The 18,831-nt window shown below is 44.3% G+C and overlaps 1 protein-coding gene across 3 annotated transcripts; it reads left to right on the forward strand.

Moving 5' to 3' along the window:
• The first annotated feature begins 1,604 nt into the window (after nt 1–1,604).
• LOC146547818 (putative ribonuclease ZC3H12C) lies at nt 1,605–18,794 on the forward strand. 3 transcript variants are annotated; one of them, XM_085266488.1, is made up of 6 exons: nt 1,605–1,735; nt 11,423–12,294; nt 12,412–12,551; nt 12,736–12,970; nt 13,249–13,355; nt 13,793–18,794. In XM_085266488.1, exons 2-6 carry the CDS (start codon nt 11,492–11,494, stop codon nt 15,397–15,399), a joined length of 2,892 nt encoding a protein of 963 aa, XP_085122614.1. In that variant the 5' UTR covers nt 1,605–1,735; nt 11,423–11,491; the 3' UTR covers nt 15,400–18,794. The 3 variants fall into 3 exon arrangements, with proteins under 3 accessions (XP_085122614.1, XP_085122616.1, XP_085122617.1); XM_085266490.1 differs by having other exon boundaries at nt 1,641–1,791; XM_085266491.1 differs by lacking the exon at nt 1,605–1,735 and adding an exon at nt 6,376–6,621.
• Nucleotides 18,795–18,831: the final 37 nt, after the last annotated feature.

Genomic DNA, 18,831 nt, shown 5'->3' on the forward strand with positions numbered 1-18,831 from the left:
GGAGGCTTGCCTGGCTTATCTGCATCAGTTGATCTTTAAAGTGGTACACGTGTGACTGTCAGAAGCCACATAACTGAATGATATATGAAGCTTCATATGCAATAACTTTTTTTTTGTGGGATGTCATCAGACTCTCACGTTGTTGTGGATGAATTTTGACCGCCTCTCACTGAGGTTTTAAGGTCCTGCTACAGCTGTTCAGTCAGGTTGAGGTCTGGACTTTGGACCACTGCAATAGCTTGATTCTCTTGTTTTTCTGCCGTTCTGTTGTAGCATTACTGCTGTGCTTGGGGATCATTGTCCTGTTGCATGGCTACATTTTGGACATGCTCTTAGCTGTCAGATAAATGCCCACATTTTGGTACACAGAGAAGTTCGTAGTCAACTCGGTGACGGCAAGGTGCCCAGGTCGTGCGGCTGTAAAACAAGCCCAAATGATCACCCCTCCACCACCGTGCCTGAGGAACTTATGCTGGTTTGTTTTGTTTTAATAGCCAAATATCTCCACTTTGGTTTCTCCTCACAACCCTTCCAAAAACCCTCTTTTAATGATGTATGCTTTGAACAGTCAAGCAAATATACACTAAAACAAATTATCCTAGAGTTGATTTTCAGCTTTTTCCTTACACATAGAGGTTTCTTCAGCTTCTGTGAATCATCTGATGATATGTATTGCGGATAGTGAGATATTCAAAATCATTACAATTTTACATTGACAAACATAATTCTGAAACAGTTTCAGAATTTGAAAAATGTTTTGTATAATGAACATCTGCCCATTTTTACTTGTGAGAAACTGCCTCTCTAAGAAGCTCTTTTTACACCTCGTGCTGCTTCTCTTCAGTACCACTTACAATTCCAGCTTTTTGTTGCCTCATTCCAACTTTTTACAGATGCTGTGCTGCCACCAAATGCAAAATATTTCTCATTTCAAACATTTGATGTTTTCTATGTTCCATTGTGAATAAAATACGGACTCGTGGGGTTTCCAAAAGGTGCATTTTCTTTTTATCCACATTTCACACAGCCTGATAGCTTTTTGGAACTGGGGTTCCAGATTTACTCGAGTACTTTACTAAAGTACTTGCACCTTATTATTTTCTACTTAAAACGCTGCATTTTGCACTTCGCAGAATTTTTTAAAAAAGTACATGTTATCAAGCAGATTTTAAACGCATATAATGTTTGAAGGGAGGAAAATAGGACTTGCTAATAATACACGTTCACCGCAAGATGGCGCAATAATTTTAGTAAAGCGAGCCTCAACACTTTTGGTACAGTTTCCTGTTTAGCCTAAAATTATCATGATTATTGTTTTTATTAATTGTATGATTTTATTTTACGTTAAGAGAGGTTAAAATCTTCAAACGCGGCTGGTTTTCAGTTTGAAATGTATGCTATGTTGAGGGTCTTGAGGTAAGTTAGTTGCTAACAAACCGTAGGGTTTGTTGTTATATCTTATACCAGACAAACATAAGACAGAAGAAAAGTACACAAGTGTTGGTATAAGAAATTCTGCTTGTCTTTCTTCCCCTCGAACAGGCGGTTGGTTGGTTTGCTTTTATTTTGAAAGAGCGGTAGAGCGGAAGGCGCGTCGTTGCTCTCTTCAGCCTGACGCAGTTTGGCTGGGTCACGCTGCAGTCCGGCCGGATGTTTTGCGTCGCCAGTATGTGATGAAGATGGGCGCGTTTTAACGCCAAGCTTGTCGTGCGGCTCCAGCGGCGGCTCTGACCAGGTGAGAACCCGCCAACAGCGTCCTCAGGGCGGACTCGTTAGCCGGAGCAGCCGCAGGTTGGTGTGGGTGAGAGCTGCAGGGAAGTCGTGACGGTGTTGGTTTGCGGTGACCGTGCACGCCCCATGCGCGCTCCCAAACATCCATAATATAGTTTGTTGACTGTATCCTCTTCAACAGGCTGACAACGGGATGGGTGCTGCTGTGGGGTTTCGCGCCTTTTAGGCTGAAAATGGAGCTGATGCGTGTTTTTGAAATTAGCATTAAGGCAGTTTTGGGGTGAAGAAGGCCTGAGTGAAGCACAAGTCTGCTCTCTGGGGAATTCAGGAGGGAGAAGAGGCGCTCTTGTCTCTCCCTCCCACCTGTCTCCGCAAACTGACAGCTGTGCTGAACACTGGTTATAGTGGTTCAGCGAAGGGGTCGGACCAGTAGCAGTCCAGGCTTTGAGCCTTTGGATGGGGATGGGGGTGGGGGGCGTGGTGTAGGCACGAGCCCAACAGCTGTCTGTCCACACCCCGTGGGGCTTTTATTTAGTGAGCCCACTTTGCTTTCTTCTCACCATCACCCCTGTTTCCAAACTCAAAGTGTGTCCCTGTCACGTTTAAAGGCTATTCTGTATCAAATAACATCCTCGTGCATGCTGCTACACATGTCACAGTTTAAGAGGAAAGGTAATTAGCTGCTTTTTGGAAAATACTGCAGCTTCAGCAGTGATGTTTGGCCCTCTGACTCCACAAAGACTTCCTCTGTTCACTTTTCTGTGGTATTCATTTGAAACACACACACACACACACACACACACACACACACACACACACACACACACACACACAGAGGTGATGACTTTTGCCATGATATCCTGAACTTACTCTGTACTGCTGGTGGTGCTGGCAGTGCTGAGTGGATGTGCAGAGGTCAGAAAGAGGTTACAAGGAGCAAAAGGTCTCCTTCTGTTGCCTGAACCTCGGTTGGATAGGAAAAGTGGACCACAGTGATGCACTGCACCTTCTTTCTCCCCATTTGTCATTTTTCCAAACACAATAGAAGATTAATCGCTTACTTTTTATTGTTTTTAAGTGACAGTGAATTGAACATCGCTGGATTTCTGCTTGTTTTGAGAACTTTGTTTATTGCACCTCAGTCAAATGTGGGATGTGTCTCATGCAAAGCCAGAGGCATTTTACTTTTTCATGACTAAAGTGGTTATTAAAATAGTCCCTGACTCGTCGCCCGATAGTTTGCAAGTCTTATCAATAAGGAAGTAAGACTAGAGCAGGTTGGACCAAACCCGGCAAGAATTAATTTCTGGCACAGGAAGAAGCCTCCTGCTGCAGCTCAGCTCTGTTGTGCTGGGTTCTCAGCGTTCGTCCTGCTGCTGCTGCAGTTGTTGGGAGCAGTGCACACCTGTTTGTAAGGACAGATGGCCCCCACAGAGAGCTCCTCCTGTCTCTGTTAGAGCATTTGGGAGCTGTGCAGTCGGTCAGCTGTTGTATGCATCTCTCCTCAGCACCCTCGTCTGACTCTGAGAGCTGACTAGGAGCATATTCTTATTTAATCAGGCATTTGTTTTCTTGTTGAGCCCACTAAAGCTGGGGGAACACTTATTTTAGTTGGCAAATTGGCTGAGCACACACACCGACACCACACCGCTTTCTGTTGCCTCTAAATACATGCTGCTACTTGTTGCTGCCAAGATAAATGCAGCTGGATATTTCAGCCTTATCTCTCTAAATTAATTTTTCCGTTGGCAGATGCGTTGTCCTCTGGATCATACTCAGTTTCCACGGGTGTGGCTGCTGCAGCTTGGCTGCTCATTAGCCCGAGTGCTGTGTTGGCCCCTACGAAGAATCCAAAGTGAACACTGCAAATAATTCAATTAAACCTGCAATGATTACGTATTAATTTTATACCAGCGTACCAATTATAGCCAATTATACAACTACTTTGATTGTAAAGTGCAGTTGATTTTGTTATTTTTGATGCAAAAGTGTGAAATATTTGCTGTTTTGGAGCACAGATCTTGAATAAAACCAGGGAGGCTTTATGTATGTTCCCATTAAGCTAGCAAAACAATTCTTAACCACTAAGACCTATAAAGGTGTCCTGTCAGGAGGCAACATGTGAGTAGCACATCCTTTAAGTCCTGGAAGTTGTTTTTGCAGCTCACCCAAGCGACGGCCTTCTCATGAATGCTAGAATTCCTGTTTTCCCATAAACGATCCAGGTGCACTGTTCTGACTCTTCCTATCTTATTCAAAAACTAGTGCTGCAGTAGCTTTTCAGATGGCAGGGATCACCCACGTCCCTCAGGTTTCCTGGGTCAGTCTTTCCTTGCATGTTGGGAACACCCCACTACACCTGCTGCTAAACTGAATTTGGATAATGAATGTTCACCTGCTCCCTAATCTATCCCCCCAAGTGCTGTTTTAACAACTTTTTTTTTTTTTTTTAAACATTGGCCCTCTTTTTAATCACTAATATGAGTCATTAGTGTCACATAAATTTTGTGCTGCAGAATATCAGTATTTTTTTTTTTCAGTCACATAAATCACAACCGTATTTTCATTTCATATTTAACATTTGTCTCGTGCAGTAATTTATTTAATCATTTATGCTCGGTCTTGGCCGTTGTAAGTCGTTTTAAGAAAAATACTTAAAAGTTTCTGTGAAACCCAAACCACTGGCTGTCTCTATTAGGTTGACATGACTAGTGGACATGCCTTGTCACCTCCCACGGTATTACATATTGACAGTGTTATTTATTTATTTATTTATTTTGCTGTCAGTACTCTGTGTTGGTGACCAGAGGGGACAAAAAAAAAAAGATCAATAGTGACACTGAGACGTTTGATTTTTTTTTTTTTTTTTCCCCTGGCTTGCTTTGGTGCCATGCAGCACTCATGTTACAGCAGTACCTGATTATGTGCAGTTAGACAATGTCAGAGTCCCTGAGGAGCAACAAAAACATGCAGTTGCTATAGAGTCTGCAGAAAATGGAGACAAAAGCTTCGGATTTGGAGGTGAAGGAGCAACTGTGTGTGTCCACCTTACTTTTATTTCATCATTTTAATACACAGGGATCAGCTGTGGGATTTGAGTTGCGCTACTTGGCTCGGATGAAGAGTCATTTGATTTAATTTTTAAAAAAAAAGTGTCCTAGATAAACAGCTCACATATTAAGCTGCACCATGTTCATCTTTGGCATATTTGGCATATTAATTTACACTGTTGTTATAAGCATCTGCCACTTTCACCTCTGTCCAGTCTGTGTGTCACTTTGGTCAGCTGGGTATCCATATTCAAGTGCATGGTACTAGACTACAGTGTATTGTTCTCTGCTCTTCATTCTGCCTGTTTGATAGAGGTGGGACTCATCAGACACTGATACAATATTATTGGGATTTTTTGCGATATTGATAAACTTTATTGCGATTTATTACTTTTTCTCACAAAGTTAAACTTTGTCAATATTTCCTTTTTTAAAAATTTAAAACAACTAAAGGTAGCCATTGATTTGGTTTAAAAAAAATAATTTAATTCGTTAATTTAAGATTTGTAGATACATGGAGGTTTCTGTCTTATTTACTACTATTAGTGTGTATTAAGTAGCAGCTTTTTCAAGTTAAGTGTATCCAGCGTTGGATGGTTTTTCGGTTGAGATGAGTTTGTTTGGCTAACGTTATTTCGGGATGGGCGTGTATGAGATAAGCTTTTTTTGTTGTTCAGTATTTAAATGTAGGGTCTTTACCTTACAATATAAAGTGGCTTGAAGCAACTGTTGATTGAATTGTTGAATTTGATGCTATATAACTGAAATTGAAATACATTTATACCAGTGTACAAGAAAACGTAGGCAAGTTCTTGTGTCATTTTGGGTGTTGAAGTATGTTGCTTTTCTTTAACAAATGGGATCCTCTACACGTGCTACATAATCATATAAAAGACAAAAAGGCAAAGATTTGTGCTCCTGAGTCATCGGCCTTAAGTGTGCCACAACAATGCTGAGCAGGTCCCCTCCTCATACTCACTGGGACATAAAACTTTTTGATGTCTCTCGCCCCCCACACACTTGTCTTTTTTTCTCTTTCAGCGCAGCCACACTCTTCTCTTTCCTCTTGCACTCTCTTAAAGGCCACAGCAGTCTTTCAGCCAGCCTTCAGCTTTTCTTTCAGTTGAAACCCCTCCTGTCACCACCACCGCCACCCTCCCCACAGCTCGAGACAAAGAGAGGAGAGTGACTGTGGCGCTCTGTAGCCAGGTGTTCTCCATTGCTGCCCGGGGCCGTAATAGCACCAGGCCTCACACTGCAGCTGCCCTCCCCAGCCTCCCATTGTGTAGCTCCATTGTTCAGCCTCCCACCCCTCGTTGATTCATCGGCCACACAGGGGAAGCCCTTTCAGGCCGTGGAGTGTGTGAGTTAGCGTGCGTGTGTGTGTGCCGGTGCACGTCGAGTACGCGTGCCTTGGGGAAACTGGGTGTTGCAGACATCTGCCCACAGCCACTCCCCTCCTCCCCCGCCTCTTGCCTCTGCACCTCATTGTAGGGCTGCTGCTTCTCCGATTGGTTAGAAGCAGCCACTCTAAACGAGGGAATGGCTGACATTGTTGGGTCCATCTGTTCTGCCACTCATTGTCCAACTTGCCTGCTTCTTCAGAGGGGGGAAAAAGACACACACACAGCTCTGGAAGACAGAGGCGTGAGGCTGGAGCTGGATGCTCTAGAAGAAAGAAGAAATCGATCTTGGATGTTGTTGCTGTTCGAACTTTGGGATTGGTTCTTTCTCAGTTTCACCTGCAGCGTTTTTTAATCGGCTTTTCAAGGATTTAAAGATGTTGAAATGAGCTAATCACATTTCCTCTCTTCATTGTTTGTTGCACTTTATTGGTCTGGTGAGTGTGATGGAGTTCCCTCCTCTCTATTATAACCTGACTTTTATACTGAAATTTATCTTCTGCTTGCTATAAAATAGAAATATTGGCTTTTGTATGACAGGTTGCTCCTCTCGAGCCTCACTAGGCTTCCGCTGCGCTGCAGGATCATCAAAAAAACTGATGCTGGCATACAGGGAGTAACCTAGACTCCTTTAAGTTTTCAGAAAGGTTCGAGTCATTTATAATTCACAAGGGCAAATTCAGATTAAAGAGGAAAAGATGGAGCCTACTTTCTTTGTTGCTTGTGAAATATTGCTGAAAATGGATGCAACTTGCAGAACCCATTAGTGACTTTTTACCACAAGAGTATTTTTAAAAAGATTCTTGGTGTGCAGGATAAGAATTTTTAGTGCTGTAGCACCTGCCTAAACTTTGCTCACTTCTGCCGTCACTGCAGTTGTTCAGATTTGTGTGATATGTGTTGATATGAAACTTGATGCAGGAGGGATGGGCTTCCTGTGATGCTGGTTAAAAATATATATTAGTGTCACATTAGTGGATAAAACAAAAAAGTTTTCAGAAAGTTTTCTATAAGGTGCTGCCCTTAGAGAGAGAAAGTGTGTGTGTGTGTCTGTTTTGTGCAATGGGTGGGGGATACCCATTGCAGATACCGCGCTCAGCAGACATCTGTTGCCTTGTTGCTGGTGGGTAAAGTCTAGTGCGCCACCTAGATGCACTAATGCATGCACACTTTTTACAGTAACTTTTGCACTGTGCTGCAGACACAGGGGTCTACCCCCCACCCCCCGTAGTCCTGTGCCCCCTCTCAGACCGCCTTTCAAAATGGAACCCCCCCAATCCGCTGCACGCACTTGCACAAAGCGCTGCAAGGACTGTGTTACATATTCATTACTGGTTCTATCAAAGCCAGCAGTGGTGTGTGTGTGTGTGTGTGTGTGTGTGTGTGTGTGTGTGTGTGTGTGTGTAAGCTGATGTTTGAAAGATGCACTCGCTCACCCTGGAGGTTTGGAGATGCCACGATGTCTTTGGGCCGTTAAAGCTGGACCCGATTTCACATGCATTCGTCTGCAGAGCTCTGCCACACAAGAAGACTTTTAAAACCCTAGCTATGAAAAGACTTACAGGCTTTCATCGTGACTGTTCAGGTTTTTGATGTTAAGCAGCTCAAACTACGGGATTATGATTAGATTTATCCAGATTGTGAAAAAGATCAAATGAGGGTAAAGAGGTTGTGAAAGCAAAGAAACTTAACAGAACTAAAAGATCCAGAGTTATCTCAGCAGTTAATATCTTTGGGCCTTGGACTGATTTTTCATACAAAATGTTTTAAATATGTAATCTTGGACTGTGACAAAGCAGTTTTTTTTCAGACCTTATTCGCCATGGTTTTCTTTCAACCTGTAGGCAAATTGCTCAATTGATTAATCATAGATATAATCACAGTAACTACTAATGAAGATTATTAGCAGATCCAAACCAACATGTCAGTCAATTGATATTAACAGGCAGTTTTGACTGGCCTCAGATGTATCAGCATTCAATTACAAGTTCTACTTAATTTTATTTATATGGTGTCAAACCTCAACAACAGTTGCCTTAAGGCGCTACAGTTATAAAGAGAAAAAAGTCAAATGACTGCCTATGAGCAAGCACTCGGCGACAGTGGGAAGGAAGAACTCCCTTTTAACAGGAAGAAACCTCCATCAAAACCAGGCTCAAGTAGGAAGACAAGAAAGTGTTATCCAATATGCACTGATATAGTTGTTTGTTTGTTTTTTTTCCTGAAATATAATTTTGAAATAGTTCAGAAATTCTGTCATCACATAGTTTGCCCAACAGAGCGGCGCTGTCTCTACCTCAGATCTGTCTGCAGCGCATGTAGCAGAATATCATGACCACTGAGTAAATCTTGTGAGTTACTGGCTTTTCTGCAAAATTAATATCCAATAATGCCATAATTTGTAATTACTGCATCTATGTATATTAAAAAATATCAGCAGATAGATCTGTATTGACCTGATATCGATCAGCAAACCCATCACAAGCTAGTGTACTGGTAGTGTGCCGGTCCCAAGCCCGGATAGGTGCAAGGGCATCCGCTGTAAAATCAAACACGTGGATCCACCCATTTGGTGTGATGACAGCTTGGTAAATAAGGGAGCAGCTGAAACTACCGGGTGGAGCTTTATTTATCAGCTGTCGCACTATATGCAGTGTGGGAGCCCATCAGCTGGCCTGCTGGCTTATCCTCTGGGGAGCCAGTGATTCAGGGCTACTGGTGTAGGTGGTGGATATCTGTGTTCTGATCACTGGTCATTGTTTCCAAATGGCCACAAGAACTACCAGATGTGATTGTTTAGTAGAACTTGGATTACAGTCGAGCAGTAACCAGAAAGCTTTCAGTACGGAGAACATTGTCTGATACCTGAAAACTGTATAAAATAGGATGGTATTTATCTGTTGTGTCATATCAATTTTACACTGAGGCAAACACTACTTTGCACAATAATATGACGAAGACCAGGAGACCTTTTATAGCTGTTCAGTTGTTTATTAGAACCAAGAATTATTTGTTTCTCTGATCCAGAAGGGTGAAAGAAATTAAACTGCAACAACAAAATGAACAAATGTAAAATATCAGCTATCCACTAAACTGTTATTATCTGTATGGGCTGAGGATTTCCTAACCTCTGCAGATATCTGTAGATAGACTATTAAATATATTGATTGCTCTTGATTACCCTCTTTAAGGCTATGAATTATTTGTCAGCTTTTGATTCATATGGAGATATAATAGTGGTAAATAATGAAAAAAAAAAACTTCAACAGTAAAAACTTAGGTGGACTGCTAGAGCCCAAGCCCGATAAATCTATTCCAAATGCCTTTATCGACTCCAAACTGTCCGCTGTGAGATCTTTTTAGAGTACTCATATTTTTCTTGTAGCGACACAGTCAACTGTTGAATATTTTCTAATATTGTTGTTATTCTGCTGCTGTCATTCACAGTTTCGCTTTAGCTGGATCTGTTAGTGTTGGCGTGGCTGACCAGACTGTCTGAAGTTATGCAGTGCTGATGTGATGCTCGCGCTTTAGATTAGCTGATTGTTAAGCCTGAGAGAAGATCATCAGTGTAGCTGATGAGCTGCAAACTCAGTCCCACTCTCTCCACGGCATTATGAGTCACCTTGGGTCGTTAGTGTGTTTGTGTGTGCATCACAGGGCACCATCAACACCCACAGCAGCTAATGCCAAGGTCCCAGTCCTAATCAGTGCTGCGGGTCTATTGTTGTCTTGGTGGGTTACCAGTGAGGCACACGTAAACCCCTCTGCCCCCTCCTGCAGCAGACCTTTTTGTAACATGTGTGAATTAAGGCGGGTCGCCGGCTGAACGCTGCAGCCTCTGTCTTGGCATTTGGATGGGAGAATGGTTTCAACAGCTGTAGCTTAGCAACAGTAGCTCAGCCACGTTGCTAGGCAGCCCTTTTTCATAAAATGCACACTCACTCCACCCCTTGTCTAACCGATCCTCCCCGTTCTACCAACAGCTTTAAGTCACTTCCCCATTTTCATCATTTGCTCTGCCCTGCTTGTCGTCAGGATTGTGTTCTGGCTTGGAAAAATTTTCAATTTTGTAGGTGCGAAGATTTTAAACTTCAAAGTAGAGTCCAGTCAGAATACATCAAGCTGCATATTTAGGGTCAAATCTATTAAAATAAACAAATAAAAAGCCAACTTTGTCCCAAATAGGACTTCAAGACTTCAAAAAGTTCATTTTTCACTTCTAAAAGCATTTTTGCCCTTGTGGAATTTCCCCACAGATTTCACCTCAGGATTAGTCGGAACTTTTCCTTTATTACAAACCTCTAAACCTTTATTAAACCTTTATTACAGATCAGACTAGTCTAACCTCAGACCTGATGCTCGAATACAACGCCCCGATTGACTTCATAGCCTTCAGTGTTTTAACGAGTGACCCCAGTGGGAAGAAGCATATGGGCCTTAATTACCAGGTAGAATGAGGAGGGAGAATAGTCCAACCGCCCTAGTTCACCCTCTGCCCCCCCAATAGATTAATGTGCTGTGGCGTGGTGCTATTAAAAAACACACACACACTGGGCCAGACATGAAAAAACGCGGGAGTCCATTAATTAGGGATAGAGGCCCCATCAGCTCTTTGTGTCTGCCAGCCTGTGCCTGACCGCGCAGCCAGTCAGATTGTTTTTTTTCTTTTTTTGTTTTTGGGCAGAACAGATGGATCCAACACTGTTAGCTGCAAATTCTAGGTGTAAAATCAGATTTCCATAAAATGACAGTCAGTGTGGACTTTAGATTATCATTATCACACAGCCTGGATGCAAATTCTCTTTTTTGCAAATGATTTCTCCCTGGAATTTCAGAGGAACTGCTGTGGTAGCAAATGCTACACTTTTCAGCCAGGGTTTTCATCCACGTATACGTTTAAGTAGGGATTTACCCAATTTCCCTGTTGGCCTTTGTGCCATCGCGTCGAGTTATTAGACGTTAGTATTATTATTATTATTTTATTTACTTTGTCTTCATTTTTTAAATTCCCTTAGTTTCAGTCAGCTTCCAAAGTGGGTTTGCTTATGTTAGTTTATCTTAGCTGCATGGAGTCGTCTGACAATCATGCAGACTATAAAATTAAAAATATGAACCAACGCCAGTCAAATGTAGTCAAATCCAGGAGCCGGGATTTGACTACATTGGGCACGGTTTGACAGCTAAATCCATCTTTTATCTACAGTTTACTCACTCGCTCCACCTTTCTTCCTTTAGGCACCAATGAGTCAAGTTTTGTGAGTGGGCAGCAGTCAGCCCAGTGTGCTGGATGTCTGTGACAGACCCATGGGTCAGAAGGACCATGTGGAGGCAGGTTCAGGCCATATCCTCGACCTGGGGCTGGATTTGGAGTATCTACACGTAGCGGGGGGTGACCGGCAGGCTGGCGGCGCTGACGGGCCCCCTGCTATGGAGGAGCAGGGGGAGAGCACCGCTGGCTCCCCTCCACTGACCGTCCTAGAGGAAAACAGTGGGTTCGACGCAGAGGGCGAGTCAGCGTTGACCTCCAGCTCCACCCTCGCTCCGGGTACCGACTCGGACGGAGGAGACGGAGGGTCGACTCACAGTAAGAACACCCACCAGCCCCTCTGCCGGACCCAGTGTGTGGACTTAGGCACCGAAGGCCCTCCCGAGCCCCCATCTGAACTTCTAGCAGAGCTTGAATGTGACGCCCATGCCCAGTCCACACTCGGCTCCCCATCCGAGCACCTGCCTGAACCTCCACCCAGTCTGTCTGCTTCAGAGCCTGGCTATGAGGCTGGTGGGAAAGAGTACCAGGCTAAGCTCGAGTTTGCCCTCAAACTCGGCTACTCCGAGGAGACGGTGCGACTGGTGCTGTCTAAGCTCGGCCCTGACACCCTAATCAATGACATACTGGGAGAGCTGGTCAAGCTGGGCACCAAGTCAGACAGTGAGCAGCCGGCTGGATTATTAGCCTCTACCTCATCCTCTTCATCTTCCTCATCCTCCTGTGGATGTTCTGATTTGCTGGAAGGCCAGAGGCCAGACTCACCCTGTCATTCAGACTCTTTGTGTGACCAGGACAACCTGCGGCCAGTCGTGATAGATGGCAGCAATGTAGCCATGAGGTGAGCTCTATTATTATATATGTGTATATGTTTGTCAGTGGAAACTGCTGTAAAGAAACACATTAAAATCATAAATGTTTATTTACGCTGTCTTTTACCTTTTCACCGTTTTCACAGCCATGGCAACAAGGAAGTGTTTTCCTGTCAGGGCATCCAGCTGGCTGTAGATTGGTTCCTCGAGCGCGGCCATCAAGACATCACAGTTTTTGTGCCTGCGTGGCGGAAAGAGCAGTCCCGACCCGATGCCCCTATAACAGGTCAGTAGAAGACGCGGTTTAACTAACATCCATTTTCTTAACTGCTTATCCACCTTAAGGTCGTGGGGTGATAGGCCCCGAACACATCAGCAGGAACTCACAGGGCTAAAGATCCAAAATAGGTAATAATGGTTTTCTAGCACTGCATTTCCCCCCAGCCTTACTATAATCCTTTCCTTCACAGATCAGGACATCTTACGTCGCCTAGAGAAGGAAAAAATCCTGGTGTTCACGCCTTCACGGCGTGTCCAAGGTCGACGCGTGGTCTGCTATGACGACCGCTTCATTGTCAAGCTGGCCTATGAGTCAGACGGCATTATCGTCTCCAACGACAACTACAGAGACCTGGCTAACGAGAAGCCCGAGTGGAAGAAGTTCATAGATGAGAGGCTTCTCATGTATTCCTTTGTCAATGATAAGTGAGTAGGGGAGGATGTTATGAGGACATTCATAACTCTTATCTTTGAATCAGAGTGATGTTTAAATAAATAAAGTTTATTTGCAAATAAAATCTCACACTCTGCTGTAAAGAAGGCATTTTTCACTTTGCTATACGTGGGGAATCAATTATATTCTGTGTGCCTCCTTTAAAGCTTCCACACTTGAAGCTGGTGAAGCAGTTTTAAAGAATGTGGATGGACACCATCGTATTTCCTCTAATAGCGAATTAATGCTCTCATCCTTTCTAATCTCGCAGATTCATGCCGCCAGATGACCCTCTTGGTCGTCACGGCCCGAGCTTAGACAACTTCCTGAGAAAAAGGCCCGTCATGCCTGAGCAGAAGAAGCAGCCTTGTCCATACGGTGAGAAGAAAGTCACGAAATACACGTCGAAATAACGCACAAGAAACATTTTGTGCTTTTTAAGAACCACGTAATAATTTATATTGGATTAGAATCTCTCTCACATGTGTGGTGACATTGGACCTCATTTGCAAATGCGTTAGTGGAGACTTTCTTATCCTGCAGAAAGTTATCGTCAGATTTATGACGTGTGCGCCAGCCCATTTGTTTCTCACCTCTGTGCGTATGCTGCTAAATCAGACTCATTCTAAATCAGTTGGCATACTGCCACACCCCCATTTCTCTATATTTCTCTGGATCTGTATATTTACCAGTAGGTCAAGTGGACAGAGCGGTGATGATGTCGTGCAGTTAGTTAGTAAATGAGCTCCCCTTTCTCTGCCCACTCTGTGTGTTTACTTGTTTACTGAAGCGCACGTTGTGTCTCTTTGCTTCAGGAAAGAAGTGTACTTACGGTCACAAATGTAAGTACTACCACCCGGAGCGAGGCGCCCAACCACAGCGTGCCGTGGCTGATGAGCTGCGTGCCAGCGCCAAGACTTGCGTCGTCTCAAAGAACCAGGGCGACGCCGGGCTGGTGAAGAGCCACAGCGTGCCAGCTGGCAGCATCGACGCCAAGAAAGGCGCCCCGAAAAGGCAGTCGGACCCCAGCATCCGAGCTCTGTCATACAGCGACGCCGAAGAGAAGCTGCTGGCCAAAGGGAGGCTGGAGGTGCAGAAGAATACTGTGTGTGGCAGCAGCAGTAGCAGCTCCACTAGTGGTAGCTGCGGTGGGAGTGTAAGCATGTCCCCAGCCCCAGGAGGCCCACCATCCACTCTTGGCCTCCCACAAGAGCAGCAAGCGAGACCAGTGATGCCTCATGGTCACTTACCAGCCCCCAGCCATGACCTTTACCCTCACTGTGAGTCTCCAGACTTAAGCTACTATTCAGTAACACGTGCTTACACTGGCCTGAGTCTCTCCTCCAGACGGAGCCCAGACTGTCGCTTCCCCAATGACACAGACCTGCGGCTGGGCTCAGCTGGCTCCGAGTGCAGCAGCGAAAGCAGCGTCAGTTGCGGCAGCAGCTGCGACTTGTACAGCGAGAGGCAGTGTCCCGGATGCCCCCCGGACCCCTTACTGGAAGACGCTGTCCATTTTCCTAATCCCCACAGCCGACTGTACTCCCATCATGCCACATCTAGCCATGAACTTTGTGGCCTGCATCCTGCCGAATACACAAACATTCAGCACAGCCACACGCCGAGCACAGGACTACACCCTTACCACCTGAGCGCCGCACGCGGGCAGAGCTGCGCTCATGATCCGCCTCCACTAGAGGCTCCCCCAAAGCGGCCCCTCTACCCCCTGCCCCCTCATCTCCAGCACCAACCGCTGACCGCACGGTCCAGCTGCCCAGGCGACTACCACTCTCTGCCGCAGTCCAACCCCGCACCCCCTGGCTCACCCCTTGGCCGCTGCCTGGCCCCAACGCGAGCAGAAAGTGTGTCCGACTCACACCTGTACGAACACCTCTCCACATCACACCATCGCCACCGACCAAAAGCCCTGCCCAGCTGGGACAAGTACTACAGGCAGCCACCGCTGCCGCCGTCCAGATACGAGCCGCCTACCTACCAAAGCCTGCCAGACACACGCCAGTCGTCCTGGCACACTCCTCCATGGACACAAGACGGCTACGGCCAGCATCACTCCTCTCACCCAGCTCTCCACCCATCCCCAACTCATTACCTCAGCCACCCACCGCCCCCAGCCCACTCTCCTTGCCCGCCTCATCCATCCAGCACCCCTCTCCCGCCGTACCCACCTCACAGCTCTCACCTTACCGTGCCGTCTCATGCCCCTCCCTCCTACATGTCACAGCACCCAGAATCCCCTTCGCACAGTCGCTACGGCGATGCGAGGGAGAAAGTGTACATAAACCTGTGCAACATCTTCCCCTCAGAGCTGGTAAGCCGGGTTATGGCCAGAAGCCCCCACATCACAGACCCCCAGCAGCTGGCAGCTGCCATCCTTGCAGAAAAAGCCCAAACAGGCTACTGAGGAGGGAAGGTAAAGACGAGCTAAGTAACTGCTTCGCATAGCAACACTGGTAAATGGACTGGTACTTGCAGTGCGCCTTTCTACTCAGTTTAAGCACTCAAAGTGCTTTCTCACTCCCTCAGACTTCTGATTGGTAGACGACCTGCTCTACCACCTGAAACACAGCCGTCCTCACACTGCTGGGATTACGCTTTCAGATTGTCTGTGAGGAGAGCCGTTTTCATTTCTTATATTAATAATCGAACAATGCAAAAGTCTCCAGGACATAAAAAGCTGAAGATAATCCAAATCCAGGTCTGGTCACTGTGCAGCAACAACTTTTACCAGGTGTGGAAAGAGAGCGAGACACTGGACGAAGTCTGTGATTTTGACTTAACCTGCGACAAATGGAGATTTGTTCTAGACCCCGCCCCCCAGCTGTTGTTTTTATTTGTACTGTAGCTTTGCATACAGGACGTTTATACAAGGGCACCTTTGGTTTTACACCCAAACCATAATCTGGTGAGTTGGTTTCACAAAAATACATCGAAAATGTGATTGAATTTAAGAGTTATTTATACATAAACACACATTATGTGTATTGTACACTGAGTCAAACGGAGCCACCACACGGACCAGGTCTTGTCCTGTGTCAACGGTCATCGGGTACTCAGTTATCACTCAGTGGTTTCAAACTTCTGTTTGTCCAAGGTCTGTTCCATAAGTGTGTGTGTGTGTGTGTGTGTGTGTGTGTGTGTGGGTGGGGTGTTTGTGGATTTTTTTCCCATGTTGGTAAACACGGGAAGATGGTCATCTTATTTGAGATGACGTCAGTTTTTTGGTCAGAGTTGTAGCTGCAGAGATGGGTGACCCTGTCGTGTGTACCTTAGTTTTAGTAAGGGACATCTCTCTCGCTCTTTCTCTCTGGCCCTTTCTTTTGGGTCAACTCTGGTATCTGCTACAGACAGAACATCCGGCCACCGGTAAATAAACCATGTACATATTGTGAATATATTTATCAGATCCCTCTGCTGTGCTTTTGGCTAACAGCGTGTACTGTCGTCTGTAGCAGATCCCAGCTGAATCCATGCTTGACAGAGAAAACCTTGTTTGATACAAATTGTATCATTAACTAAGTCGCTGATGTTATATACAGTACATGGACTCGATGATCCGTATCTATCAAACACTCTTGATGTATTGCTGTATGATGAAAGTGCAGTGACAAAACTTTTGTTCCAATCAAAATGTTCCAACTTTTAATCTTGTGGAAATAGCTTTGAGACAATTATTTCAAATATATTTTAATCAAAAGGAGTTGGGTGCCTACTATGTTTAGGCGTCGCAGTTTCGTTACCTTTTGGGTTTAAAGCTGGCTTATTGTTTTGTTTTGTTTTTTTATAAAGGAGCTCTGGGTACTGCTGGGTACTCATCGGAAAATAAGAAAAGGTTTAGGTTTCAGCGTGAGGTTTGGGCCAGTTCATGTTAGGATTTTTTAGCCTCTTCTTTAAGTCAGGATATAATGTTAAATTATGCTTTAAATAACATAAAATTGGGGCAAGGACAATTTATTGTCTCTATTAAAAGGGACCTTTTATGCGAATTTCCAGTAATGTATTTTTATTCTGAGAGTCTACTAGAGTAGCTTTGCATGATTTGTAGTTCTTAAAAAACAACAACAATAAAATAAAAAACTATCCATACAGTTCATTCTGGATCTTAGACATTTTTGCTCCCAGCTCTTTGAGGCTCCTCCTCCCTAAAAGGCTACTTTGTTCTGATTGGCTAGCTCTCATCAGACTTTGGGAAACAGAACCCAGTGCTTGACCATATTAGGACATCTTCCAGAGTTGATGTCAGCTCAGCAGAAAAGTAAAAAAAATTTTTTTTTTTTTTTTTTAAATCAATCATCGGGAGCAGCCTGAGGCCTGGAGTTTATGCTAGCAGACAAGTGTATACAGTGACCTCAGTAAAAACTTTGATCATGTTTAATTGCAGTCAACATTGTAGCAGTGTTTATGTATGGCAGAATATAAGGAAAAGCATAAAAAGGTCGCCTTTTTTCCCCTGAGTTGAGTGCACAGACCCCAGCCTTGTTTTAAAGGGGACTTTTATATTTAGGTCTATATGAAATCCTATGGCGGCCATTTTGAATGTATCCAAAGTTCTACTCAGTGTCTGCCATAGCAAACAGGTGTGGTCTTCATGTAACAATAATTCATCACCTCACTAGTGAATTATTTGAAATAACGACAATATAAAACAAATTTAGCAAAGGTTAGCGAGCTAAGCTGCTAGCTGCTTTCTAGTAGTCAAATGTTGAAAACTTCTGTCTGATATTTTAATACAAAATATTAAAACTCCTTTAGCCTCAGTGCATTACTGCCTGGTAGCTCAACAAATGAAGACAATATTTCAATTTCAGCATTTGGAGGTTAAATTACACCTGCCTTGGCAACCCGAGCACTTCCTTAGCTAATGGTAACACTTTTTTCTATGCGTTCAAGATGCTACCTGCCTGTGGGACTATTGAGGAAGACATACTTCTAATAGTAGGATGCAGCATTAAGTAAAATGTTCACCGACTTTATATTTTTTATTTTCCTTTCAATGTTAATGTTGCTGGAGTTCTTCAGAACACAAGTTTGGTTGTTTTCTGTCGACTGGAGGCCCTAAACTGTAAAGTTCAAAATGGCCACCGAGGAAATAAAAGTTTAGCACTTGAGCTCATCGTACCATTAATCACAAGCCAGCTACATATAGCCCACTGGTTTCTTTCCTGTCCAACACATGCTGTTGATGAGAGAGAACCTCTGTGTGTATTGAAGAAGCGCCTTCTCTCTGGCCTCCTGGCACTGTGTGTCAGCGTGGCACCTGAGGGTGGGCCCAAAGTAATGCCTCTTCGTGGCATTGTGCTTATGACACATCCAATAATCTGAACTATGTTCAGCAAACTTTTATGCATGTTTTTAGTTCCTGCATGTGTTCTTGTTTAATTTATGTACATATCTGTTTTCCTGAGAGGCGTGTCTTGCCGTTGTTGTGATGTAATGCTAGTTGTTGTTTAAGTGTTGTTTTTAGGTTTAACTGTACACATAACAAGCTTTTTTTCTTTTTGGTGTGTGAATTTTTCACTTATTGTCCGGTCTTGGTTTCTACAACACTGGATATTTACTTGTTGGGATGAAGAAGCCTGTGATGGATGACGTCCCATTTTTCTCCAACTGTTGTTTCCTTTGGAAGTGCACTCAGCCATATATAGCAATATGCTGACTTGCGGATATCATAACTCTTACTGGATAAAAACCTATTTCACATAGTATTCTACTGGCACAATGTAAATACTAAGTACTTCAATATTATAACACTTTCTGCTGTAACTGTGATTATTCATTAAAGAGTACTGCTATAAAAGATGATGAGTCACAGAGGGTCGTTTTAAGTGTTTTATAG

This window comes from Mchenga conophoros, linkage group LG23 (genome assembly GCF_057382185.1).
Source record: "Mchenga conophoros isolate Kocher_MC1m ecotype Shallow Benthic linkage group LG23, M_conophoros_male_GT1.1, whole genome shotgun sequence".
Taxonomy (NCBI): Eukaryota; Metazoa; Chordata; class Actinopteri; order Cichliformes; family Cichlidae; genus Mchenga; species Mchenga conophoros.

Coding starts and splice junctions, on each gene's coding strand:
- LOC146547818 (XM_085266488.1), top strand. CDS start 11,492: ATGGGTCAGAAGGACCATGTGGAGGCAGGTTCAGGCCATATCCTCGAC. Junction 12,295..12,411: donor GGCAGCAATGTAGCCATGAG/GTGAGCTCTATT, acceptor CCGTTTTCACAG/CCATGGCAACAAGGAAGTGT. Junction 12,552..12,735: donor ACCCGATGCCCCTATAACAG/GTCAGTAGAAGA, acceptor TTTCCTTCACAG/ATCAGGACATCTTACGTCGC.